At 37.4% G+C, this 11,897-nt stretch overlaps 1 protein-coding gene across 2 annotated transcripts; it reads right to left on the bottom strand.

The window, feature by feature from the left end:
- Positions 1-367: 367 nt before the first annotated feature.
- Positions 368-4,662, bottom strand: LOC108479188 (uncharacterized). 2 transcript variants are annotated; one of them, XM_017781639.2, is made up of 2 exons: positions 4,528-4,662; positions 368-4,426 (listed from the first exon to the last, which is right to left on the bottom strand). In XM_017781639.2, exon 2 carries the CDS (start codon positions 4,372-4,374, stop codon positions 565-567), a length of 3,810 nt encoding a protein of 1,269 aa, XP_017637128.1. In that variant the 5' UTR covers positions 4,375-4,426; positions 4,528-4,662; the 3' UTR covers positions 368-564. The 2 variants fall into 2 exon arrangements, with proteins under 2 accessions (XP_017637128.1, XP_017637129.1); XM_017781640.2 differs by having other exon boundaries at positions 368-4,420.
- Between the last annotated feature and the right edge of the window lie 7,235 nt (positions 4,663-11,897).

Raw genomic sequence — 11,897 nt, 5'->3', positions numbered from 1 at the left:
GTTCTTTTTAATTAATAAACACGAGCTAAGTTGAATCATCAAATTAATCCCATCTTTTTCTTTATAATGGAAAATCCGTAATATTGATTGGATTTTGTCAGGAACTTGCTGGTACCACCACCGATAGCAGCAGAGGAGCTGCCCATATCCAAGACCCGCTCCTGGCCATTCTGGTGGAGGCTGGCTATCAGCAATGGGTACCAATGGTGGTTGAAACAGGTGCTTGTACCAAGGACACAGCCAGAGGAGTGAGCACCTGTCACTTGAACCACCTTGAAAATGCTATTATGTTCAAAATGCTTGCTGCCTGAAGAACTAGTAAATATAAACAACAAATTTATTGGAATGCATTGGTAACAACACAAAGTTTGCCATATTATCATTTCATTTCATAGCATGCAACTACATCACACAGTCCAAAATTAATACTAATAAACAATGTCACAATCCCATTATAGGCGTAAGAGTTCTAACTTTTTAACTACCTACGGCAGTAGTAAAGGAGAACATTCAAAGTCTAATAAAATCAGTCCAAAAGTGATATCTGCCTATCATAGCAGCAATTTATACGAACATCATTAACTCGGGCCTACTATATATGTTGTTCTGCTCGCTACTCTGCTCGTCCTCTAGAATAGGATACGCTGCAACTAGAGCATCTTGGGATCCAATATAAAGTGAATTATAAATCTTCCAATACACTTCCCTAACCTTACGAGCAGGATGGAAGAGTCCCTGGAGACAGTAGTTCAGCACAATTGCAGCACCTAAGGCTACCCTCATCCCTTCGATGGCTTCCATTACAGCATTGATTACGTGAGGTGAAGTCTCAAATATGTTGGGCCAGACATAGTTCATCAAGTGGACTAAAGCATCCTCACAACCTAACCCAGCAACACCCAAAGCCATGTGCTTGACAGCTGAAGCTGCAGTTTGCCTGTGAACCAAATCTCTATCCATAAGAGCATCCTCAAGTAATGGAGTCACAGCATAGATGTAATCCTTTCCCATTTCACCAATATACTCAAAAAGGAAGGAAAGAGACTTCAAGACACCATTCTGCACATTAAGTTCTGGCACGCGGTACTCATTCATCAATGCTGGCAAAACTGTAAAAGGTGAACATGTTTCAGCAACAATTGCAATAGCCACAGTTGTGCAAACACGGTTCTGGCGTTCCTGCACTTTGAGATTGTTCAATAGAGTTGCCAGGACATCTTGTGGGCCAATGGCTTTAGCAATATATCCAAAGGTATTGACAGTAGCTCTTCGAATACCCTTCTTGTGAGCTTTAAGCATCTCGAGAAGCTCAAAACAAATCCTCATCCACTCCCTAGCTGGTACAAACTCTGCACCTCGATCAGCGATACGGCCAACAAGATCAATACAGTTCTCCTGGACCTTCTCATGTCTATTTTTCAGAATCGGTGTCAACCTTGGAAGCAAATCCTTGATTGGAGGGGTCATTTTAGTCATACCAATGACATTGACAATTGCCTTGAGGGCACCTAAAATAGATCCCAATACTTCAGGGTACTCCTCACCCAGGTACTCATATAGAACAACCCCTAGATGGCCCATCAATTGTTCCTCTTGACACTGTTTCATAACCACTGCAATTCTTGAAATAAGATCAGCTGCTTGCTGCCTGACCTTGGCACTCTTGTTATTCAAGCGCCATTTTATTGTACCACAGATCTGGGGAAGATAAGGCTTCACTCTCTGCCCAAGTGAATTCACAACAGCACCAAAACCATTAAGCATTACATTAGCATCATCACTGGTCTGCTCTTGGAAAGCATAAAGAATACCATCAATCAAGAGTTCCTCCAACCTGGCATCAATGTCAGATGCACCCAAGTTTGCAACCACCTTCTCAATTGTTTCCATTACCATACGCCTGTAAGGTTCACTCTCATCCTTAAGATCCTCTACTATTCTCCCTACAATATCAGCAACACCTACTTTATTTGCCATCTCAACAGTTGTCTCGACAAGCTGCCTATAATTTCTCCTATCTAAAGCCATCCTTCTCACCCAGAAATTCCTAAAGAACTCAGGTAGGATATCATTCCTAATATACTCAGCTTCGACACCTTCTGTGCTAACACATTGCTTGACAACCTTTAGCACAATTTTCTTCATTTCTTCATCAGGAGACTGGAATTCTCGGATAAGTATAAACATAACTTCTTTCGTATAGTAACTAGCATAAATTGCATCCATCAAAGGAATGATAAAACCAATGGCCTTTAAAAAAGCAGCCAATACTTTACCCCGGTGAGACCTGATACCTTTCCACAAAGGTTTTAAAACTGAGTCAAAGCTCTCAATACCATAAGGGGCAGCAGCCTCAGCAAGAGCAGCCAAAGATAAAGCAGTGATTGTCCTCACCTTCTGATTCTCATCATTCAAACCATGTTCTATGATTTCTACTAGAGACTTCAAGTGAGGAAGAACAGCACAACCAATCAAAATAGCAATCTGCTGAACAATCTTGATCCCAGTATGCCTAGCTTGCCATGACTTCTTACTCTGACACACAGCTTTTAAAAATGGTAGAAGTGCAGGAATCCCAAGAGCAGAAGCAACAACACTAAATGCTCTAGCAGTAGTATTCCTAACATATTCATCAATGTTGTCAATATCAGGACGCATTGCAGCAATCATAGTAGCCAAACCAGCTGCCTTACTGAGATTAGAAATGATCTCTCTACCTTCCACACGAGCATAATAATCTTCATCAATCAACAAGGGTTCAATAACAACAAGAATCTTGTGCACATAAGGCCTAACCAACTCATCCAATTTATATAGAACCCTGTCAATAACCTTAACCAAGAGATGCCTCTCTTGATCTTCCAATGTAGGTTGCATAAGCAACGGAAGAATCCTGTTAAACAATGCATTAGCACCAAATTCCCTTGCCTTATCAGTGAGCTGCCTCAAAGCAGTTTTCCTTTGTGGCGGTGTTCCATTCTTTACCTTCAACAGAAGTTTCATAATCTTCCGTTCCTTCTGCTCTTCTGGTGTCAATTCCTCCTCATTTTCCTCATTCAACAATGACCCAAAATACTGATAATCCTCCGGCTTCATAAATGGCAATCCACCAGGTGCCTCCTTAGGCACATCAAACTGCTGCCCACGATTCTCCTCAGGAATAGCATAAAGTGGAGTTCCCATAGGAGTTGGAGTAGCAAGAAGCTTTCGAGCAGGTGTCCTAATAGGCACATAAGAAGCAGGCGGCTCCAAAATCTTATAACCTTCTTGTGGGAACATAGCATCAAGCTCCTCATCAGTCAATGGCCTATTCCTCTCCTCAATATCCTTCTCCCACCTCAACAAATTATACTGCTCAGGAGTCATAGGCCCACGAAGATTACTTGGGGTTGGTGTCTGCAAATCAGTACCACCAAAAGGAGTAACCCCAGGTGTAAGAGGAACCGCTGGTGTAGCCCCTGCCATCGGAGTCGCACTTCCCATGGTTGCAGGAGTCTCATCCCACCTAGATCTCTGCCGTTTCGGCGTGGGAGTAACCAATCCCTTTGGAGTAGCATCCCATGTAACCCCAGCTGGGGTGGCCCCTGGAGTAACTCCACCTGCTGGGGTTGCATCTGAATCAGCCAAACGCCCAGGTGTTGGTGTCTCATCCCATCTATTCCTCCTCCCAACTGATGGGGTGGCATCAGAAACTCTCCCTGGCGTAGGAGTAGCATCCCAACGCCCAATACCAGGAGTAGCATCAGGCAAATCCCAATCTGACGTCGTTTTAGCCTTCTTTGCTGCAGCACTACCGTCATCTTGAGACTGGTCCCATCTATTCCTCCTCTTAGGCACCGCAGCAGCTGCCCCACCGCTCTCTTTCTCTACCTTAGCAGCCTCCTCTTCCTCCTTCTTCTTCTTCGCTATAGCTCTCAAAGTCTCTTCCTTCTCCCTCGCCAGCGCCTGCTCTCTCATTACATCCGCGTAAGTCCTCACAGAGGGATCCGGGGTCTTCTCCCCGGCGGCAAACGCATCGTGTCTATCAGGAGAAATAACTTGGTTCAACCTCCTCCTCCTATACTCATCTTCACGGTCAATAATTTTCGCTGGCTTCCTAAACCCCAGCGCGTTATCCTCATCTTCACCGCGAGGCATCTCTTTGAGGAGTGATTTAGGAGCCGTGTAAGAAGCGAGCTTCCGAGCAACCTCGGAATCCATGGAATCAAGATTGGCATCGTCTTCATCGTTGACAGGGATAGAAGTAACGTAAGCATTCCTGTCTGTTCCGCCGTAAAGATCACGGTCGAAAGTGAGGGAGGTAAGCGAGGCGAGTTCCTCCTCCTTTCTTCTTCGCTCCTCTTGGGTTTTGGCGATCTCGTTATCAATATCCATAACTAGGGTTTTTTTTCCAAATTTTTTATCGAAAATTCAACAAAACCTAAAACTTAAAAGAAACAAAAAGAAAAGATCGATACGTAAAAGAAATGAAATGAAATACTTAAGATGGAAAATAAATATAAATAAATGAAAGAAAGACGGGCAGACCTGAAGCAGATTGTTAATATGGATATGGAGATCTGTGGCTGTGCTGCAGATATTTGAGTCGAGAGTGATTTCTAGGGATTATTTGTATAGCGTGACCCGTGATGGATATTAACCGACTTCAAAACAGGAAAATGAGTCCGTTTGGGCTTTGGGTCGGGTTAGATGTTTTATGGACCCTGGCCTCGTACTGCTCATAAAAAAATTAAAGGGTAAACTCCCAAGTTGGTCACTCAACTTTTAGTGTGTTTTCATTTTGGTCATCCAAAATGAAATCCTTGCAATTTTGTCACCCAATCTAGGATATTTCATTTTATTCACCCAAGCGTTAAATCTCTAACGGTGGTTGACTGTACATGCCATATCATGTTTACACTTCATTTTGGTCACCCAATTTCTAGGTCACTTTTTTTTTGTCACCCAAAAAAATATTTTTTAAGTATTGATATGAGTAAAAAAACATTAAGGATTATAACGAAAAAAGTGGTATAAGATAATATAATTCATTATAAATTTGTCAAATTATACTTGTTTATCCCATTGCAGGTGGAAATCAATGTAGATAATTGTAGATGTAAAAAAAGATCAATTTGTGAATTTTAAAAGTTTGAAGATTAAAATGTAAATTTGACCAAAAGATAAAATGTGAATTAATATTGATTATTTTCATTTTTGAACCAAATAGGGAAAGATTTGTATAATTTTCATTTTTATCGATGGAAGAATAAAAGTGTATTTTTAATCATCCAATGATCATAATTAAGGGTGTAAATTATGATATTTGTCTTTGGTAAGTACTTATTGTTATGAATAAATTATTTTAAGAGGCAAAATGAGACAAAATAGTAATATTACCATCTAAATACATTTTGATCATTTTTCAAGTATTTATTATTAGAAACACTATATTATCAGACAATAAATTTCGGGGACTAATTTTGAGCTATTGGGTTAGATTATAAAATGAATGTTAAATGTGGACCATGCATTAGTATGAAATTGACCAAATTTTAAATGATCGATACAATGAAAAGGGAAAGAACTTTTCTTTTCATCTCTTCTGCTCAAATTTGATAACAACTATTGTGTAGATTCTAAATGAAACCCTACACAAAAATTCAAGTTTTTTTCATTATTTCTTGATAGAAAACATCATTTTTTTCCCTTGTTTTCACCATCATCACCTCCATTCAAGACTTAGGATTTTCATGATTAGAGAGAATCTTGGGTTGTAATACCCCCTACCCGTATTCATTGCCAGAATAAGGTACGAGGTATTACCGGAGTTTACGATTTTTTTTTATATATTCAATATAGCCCCTTTATAAATATTTAACCTTGCCTGCAATATTAAATCGAGACCAAAAATAATCCACATCAACCAATCCAATTCAACATATTTTCAAGATAGGTTAATGCATATATATTCACGCATATTTATAAAATAACATCATCGCATACTAAAACCAAGATTTGTTAGCCATACCATTGGTTGACCTTACATTCATTTCACAGAATCATTTACTTTATTAGCTTATACATGCCATTGATTTCCAAAATAAAGTTTTTTATATATATCGAAATCCTGAGGTTGATAGTGTGATGTGTCTCTGACCAAATCCGACCTTCGAGCTCTTAACACTACAAAACAGGGGAAAAGGAAACAGGGTTAGCACTTTGTTCTTAGTAAGCTCATGTAACAAGAATTATACTTACCTAATATTTTCAATACAATACAATAAACATTCATATATCCATTCAATGCATTATTACCCGAACATGCACAAACTCAACATTCAAGTTAGTACAATAATTTTCATTTACCAATAATATATACTATGATTGATGAGCTCGTCAATACCATGATTTCCATTTCCTTGTTATTTTTACATATTTATCCCGTTAAATTTCTCGAAATTTCGATGGATTTTCCAAGGTACACTTTTAGTATACATTCCCAGGTCCGTCAATTCATATTCATGTGCGCACATTTCCATTTCAGAGAGCACACTCCCGCGAACCTCATCCTTACAGCGGGATTACCAGTCCAGGCTAAATCCCCTGCAACGACAATTACTCTAATGAGCTTGAATCTGAATTACCAGTCCAGGCTAAATTCAGACCCTAATTCGGATTACCCGTCCGGGCTAAATCCATTTTACACATGTTCTTCGAGAGGGCCATATCAGGATAGGATCACCCGTCCGGGCTAGATCCTTTTTACCGTCAATTCCTTTTCAGAGATCCATCGAGTTTTCCTTTCATTCAACCTGGATTTCTTCCCATTTTATCAAATATATCAATGTTTCATTAATTTTCATACAATGAACTTTCAAATGATATTCAAATCAATAACATACATTTCAAGCATTTAAGAATATAATTCAAGTTACACGAACTTACCTTGATACTTGTTCGTGTACAAAAATCTACTAATCCTGAACTTTTTCCTTTCCTCGATCTAGCTTCGTATTTGAATCTTCTGGATCTAAATAAATAAATTTAATTATCAATTTAATACATTTCATGTTCATATGCAACAATTTCTATAATTTCATTATTATTATTTATAGTTTATTCAAAGTTGTTTATTTGAGTCATAGTCACTGAATTATTTATAACCTGAGCTACGTAACTCCAAATTAAGATCCATTAATTTTCCCTAAAACTAAACTCGTATATCTTCTTACAATAAAATTTTCAGAATTTTTGGTGTAGCCAATAAGTACAGTTTATTCTTTAAAGTCACCCCTGTTCTGTTGTCTGATAGTTCTGACCCTTCGTCACTAAAAATTAATTATCTCTTAATACAGAATTCGGATGATGTTACCATTTATTTATCTTGAAAATAGACTCATTACGAATTCTAGGCATATAAATTTAAGCCCATAATTATTTTTATTCATTTTTTTATGATTTTTCAAAGTCAGAACAGGGGAACTCGAATTCATTCTGACCTTGTCTCACAAAATTCATTATATCTCATGATTTACAGATTCATTGCTTACACTGTTTCTTCTATAAGAAACTAGACTCAATAAGCTTTAATTTCATATTTTTTTCATCTTCTAATTTGATTTCTCCAATTTATGGTGATTTTTCAAAGTTAGTCTACTGCTGCTGTCCAATATTGTTTTAGTGCAAGCTGTTTATTACCATTTTTCCCTTAAGCTTTTAATAAATAACAATTTCATCCCTACTCAATTAGCCTCTCAATTGAGCTGATTTTTCTCAATTAATACTTTATTCTATCACCTTAAACTAGTTTAAAACCTTTAAGAATAAAAAATTCAGCAATAGACTTTAATTCTAAACATTTTCACAATTAGGTCCTAAAAATCAATTTCTATTGAACTTACCTAATAAAATCATCTCATAAACAAATTTAAGCTTTAATTTAATTCCATTTCATCATAAACTTACAGCACTCAACCATGGTGACTTTCAATTTCATCCATGAAATCAAAAACTAATGAATTTAATAGTAGGACCTAGTTGTAAAAGTCTTAGAAACACAAAAATTACAAGAAAAAGGTAAGGATTAACTCACTTGGTGCAAAAATTATGGAATACCAGCTTAGATAACCCTCCTATGGCATTTTTAACTGCTGGAATTGAAGAGAAATGAAGAGAAATCTAGATATTCCCTATTTAGTCCTAGTTTTATGTAGTTAATTTTGCAATATTCCAATGTCCAGCCCAAATAAATTTTGGGTCTAATTCCTTTTAAATCCTCTCTCATTAGACACTTAAGCTATTTAACCATCCCATCCACTTTTACACCTTTTACAATTTAGTCATTTTCATTTAATTAACTATCCAAACATTAAAATTTCCTAACGAAATTTTAATACCACATTGCTAACATTTCATAAATATTTATAAAATTATTTTCGACTCGATTTTACGAGATATAGGTCGCGATACCTTATTTTACCTAATTTCTTCAATAATTTCTTTTTCTAACTAACCACTAAATCGGTAAAATTTTTCTATCAATATTTTCATACGATTTTCCTATCATATCAATTTTCATGCAAAAATATTGAAATAAATTTCTCTTTAAATCGGATTTGTGGTTACGAAACCACTGTTCCGATAACTTTGAATTTAGGCCATTACAACTCTCCCTCCCTTTTAGGATTTTCGTCCTCGAAAATCTTACCAGTAAAGAGGTTTGGATATTGTTTCCTCATTGCCTCCTCCGGTTCCCATGTCGCATCCTCAATCCCGTGCTTTTGCCACAATACTTTCACCAAATTTATCTTTTTATTTCTAAGCTCTTTTGTCTCCCGTGCCAATATCTTGACCGGTTCTTCACTGTAAGTCATATCCATTGAATCTCCATACATCGGAGAAATAACATGTGAAGGATTTGATCGATATCGTCGTAACATAGATACATGAAAAACATTATGGATTCTATCAAGTTCCGGTGGTAATGCCAATCGGTAGGCGACCGGTCCAATTCTTTCTATGATTTCATATGGCCCGATAAATCTTGGACTCAATTTACCCTTTCGATCAAATCGGAGGACTTTCTTCCAAGGAGACACTTTCAGGAATACCTTGTCACTGACTTGAAATTCAATCTCTTTTCGTTTAAGGTCGGCATATGATTTTTGACGATCGGAAGCTGCTTTTAGACTATCTCGAATAACATTTACTTTTTCTTCTGTTTCCCGGATCAAATCAACCTCATACATCTTCCTTTCACTGAGCTCTGTCCAATATAACGGCGTTCTACATTTTCTACCATACAAAGCTTCATACGAAGCCATTTTAATACTCGACTGATAACTATTGTTGTAACCAAATTCAATCAAAGGTAGATATCTCTCTCAATTACCTTCAAACTCTAGTATACAACATCGGAGCATATCTTCCAATACTTGAATTACATGCTTAGATTGACCATCTGTCTGAGGATGAAATGCAGTGCTGAAATACAACTAAGTACCCAAGGCTTCTTGCAATTTGTCCCAGAAACGAGACGTAAATTGGGGATCTCTATCTGATATAATGGAGACAGGCACTCCATGTAGCCTGACAATCTCAGATATGTACAGTTCAGCTAGTTTATCTAAAGAATAATCCATACGTACCGGAATAAAGTGAGCTGACTTTGTCAATCGGTCAACAATCACCCAAATAGAATTTTTTTTCCTCGGAGACAAAGGTAACCCCGATACAAAATCCATAGTGATTATTTCCCATTTCCATTCCGGTATAATAATTGGCTGAAGTAACCCCGAAGGTACCTGATGTTCAGCTTTAACTTGCTGACATATTAAACACCTTGATACAAACTCGGAGATATCACGTTTCATTCCGACCACCGGTACATCTTTTGAGATCATTATACATTTTATTATTCCCGGATGTACAGATATAATACATTGTGAGCCTCGCGTAGAATCTTCAGATGAGCTCAATTCGAGGTACACATACCCTACCTCGAATAATAAACAACCATCAGAACCAATCTGAAATTCAGAATCATTACCTGACTCACACTGTGCCCATTTAACTTGTAACTTATCATCATTCTTCTAAGCTTCACATATTTGCTGTAAAAATATCGGTTTAGCTCTTAATTCTGCTAGGATTGAACCATCATTAGTCAATGATAACCGGGTATTCATAGCTCATAAAGCAAACAGAGATTTCTGGCTCAAAGCATCAGCTACAACATTGGCTTTACCCGGATGGTAATCAATAATCAAATCATAGTCCTTTATCAGTTCAAGCCATCTGCGTTGTCTCAAATTCAAATCTTTCTGTGTCCTCAAATATTTCAAGCTTTTATGATCAGTATAAATATGACATTTCTCATCGTACAAGTAATGCAGCCATATCTTCAGTGCAAATACAATATCAGCTAATTCAAGATCATGTACTGGGTAATTTCTTTCATGTGGTTTAAGTTGTCTTGAAGCATAGGCTGTTACTTTACCTTCTTGCATCAAAACATAACCTAAACCATTTAATGAGGCATCTTTTTAAATAACAAATTCCTTACCCGGTTCAGGCTGCACTAATACAGGTGCTTTCGTTAATAGGTCTTTCAATCGGTTGAAACTTTGTTGACATTCATCAGTCTACTCGAACTTTACATCTTTCTGCAATAATCGAGTCATTGGAGAAGCTATCATAGAGAATCCCTGTACAAATCTCCGATAATAACCAGCTAAACCCAAGAAACTTCTAACTTCAGTTACATTCTTTGGTGGATTCCAATTAACAATAGCTGAGATTTTATTTGGATCTACCCTGATGCCTTCGGTAGATACAATATGTCATGGAAAACCCACTTCTCGAAGCCAAAATTCACATTTACTGAATTTAGCATATAACTGCTTCTCTCGCAGAATTTGCAACACAATTCTCAAATGTTCTGCATGTTCTTCTTCATCCCGAGAATAAACCAAAATATCATCAATGAATACTACCACAAATCTGTCTAAATACGGTCTGAATATCCGTTTCATTAAATCCATGAATACTGCAGGTACATTAGTTAGCCCAAACGGCATAACTAGAAACTCATAATGCCTGTACCTGGTTCTAAAGGTTGTTTTTGGGACATCTGACTCTTTTACCCGTAACTGATAATAACCTGATCGAAGATCAATCTTTGAAAACACAGTATCACCTTTCAGCTGATCAAATAAATCATCAATCCGGGGTAACGGGTACTTATTCTTTATGGTTACTTTATTAAGCTGCCGGTAGTCGATACATAATCTCAAGGACCCGTCTTTCTTTTTCACAAACAGAACCGGAGTACCCCAAGGTGAATGACTCAGTCGAATAAAACCCCTATCAACAAGCTCTTGCAACTGTGTCTTTAACTCTTTTAATTTCAGAGGAGCCATCCGATGCGGAGCTATGGAAATCGGAGTAGTTCCGGAATCAAATCTATAGAAAATTTCACTTCTCTTTCTGGTGGCAATCCTGGTAATTCCTCTGTAAACACATCGGAAAATTCACATACCACTGGAACTGCCTGTATTTTTGACTCAGATACTTTGGTGTCAAGTACATAAACCAAGTAAGCATCATACCCTTTTTGACATACCTCTGTCGACATTCTGAAATCATATCGAGATAACCTGGCATCGATCGATTTAACCGGATCAACTCACCATTCTGACATTTTAGCACAATATATTTTTGTATACAATTTACTACCGCATCATGCTGGGTTAACCAATCCATGCCCAATATCACGTCAAATTCATCAAATGGCAGTAACATCAAATTAGCCGGGAAACAATAACCTCTTACCATCAGTGGATAATTTTTACAAATTTTATCCACCAACACAGACTGGCCCAGGGGGTTCGAGACTTTAACCACAAATTCAGTAG

This window comes from Gossypium arboreum, chromosome 12 (genome assembly GCF_025698485.1).
Source record: "Gossypium arboreum isolate Shixiya-1 chromosome 12, ASM2569848v2, whole genome shotgun sequence".
Taxonomy (NCBI): domain Eukaryota; kingdom Viridiplantae; phylum Streptophyta; class Magnoliopsida; order Malvales; family Malvaceae; genus Gossypium; species Gossypium arboreum.
Note: the sequence above shows the minus strand (reverse complement) of the source record. Positions and strands in the feature narration are given on the sequence as shown.

Bases quoted from the DNA above. Each gene is read 5' to 3' on its own strand.
- LOC108479188 (XM_017781639.2), bottom strand. From the start codon at position 4,374: ATGGATATTGATAACGAGATCGCCAAAACCCAAGAGGAGCGAAGAAGA.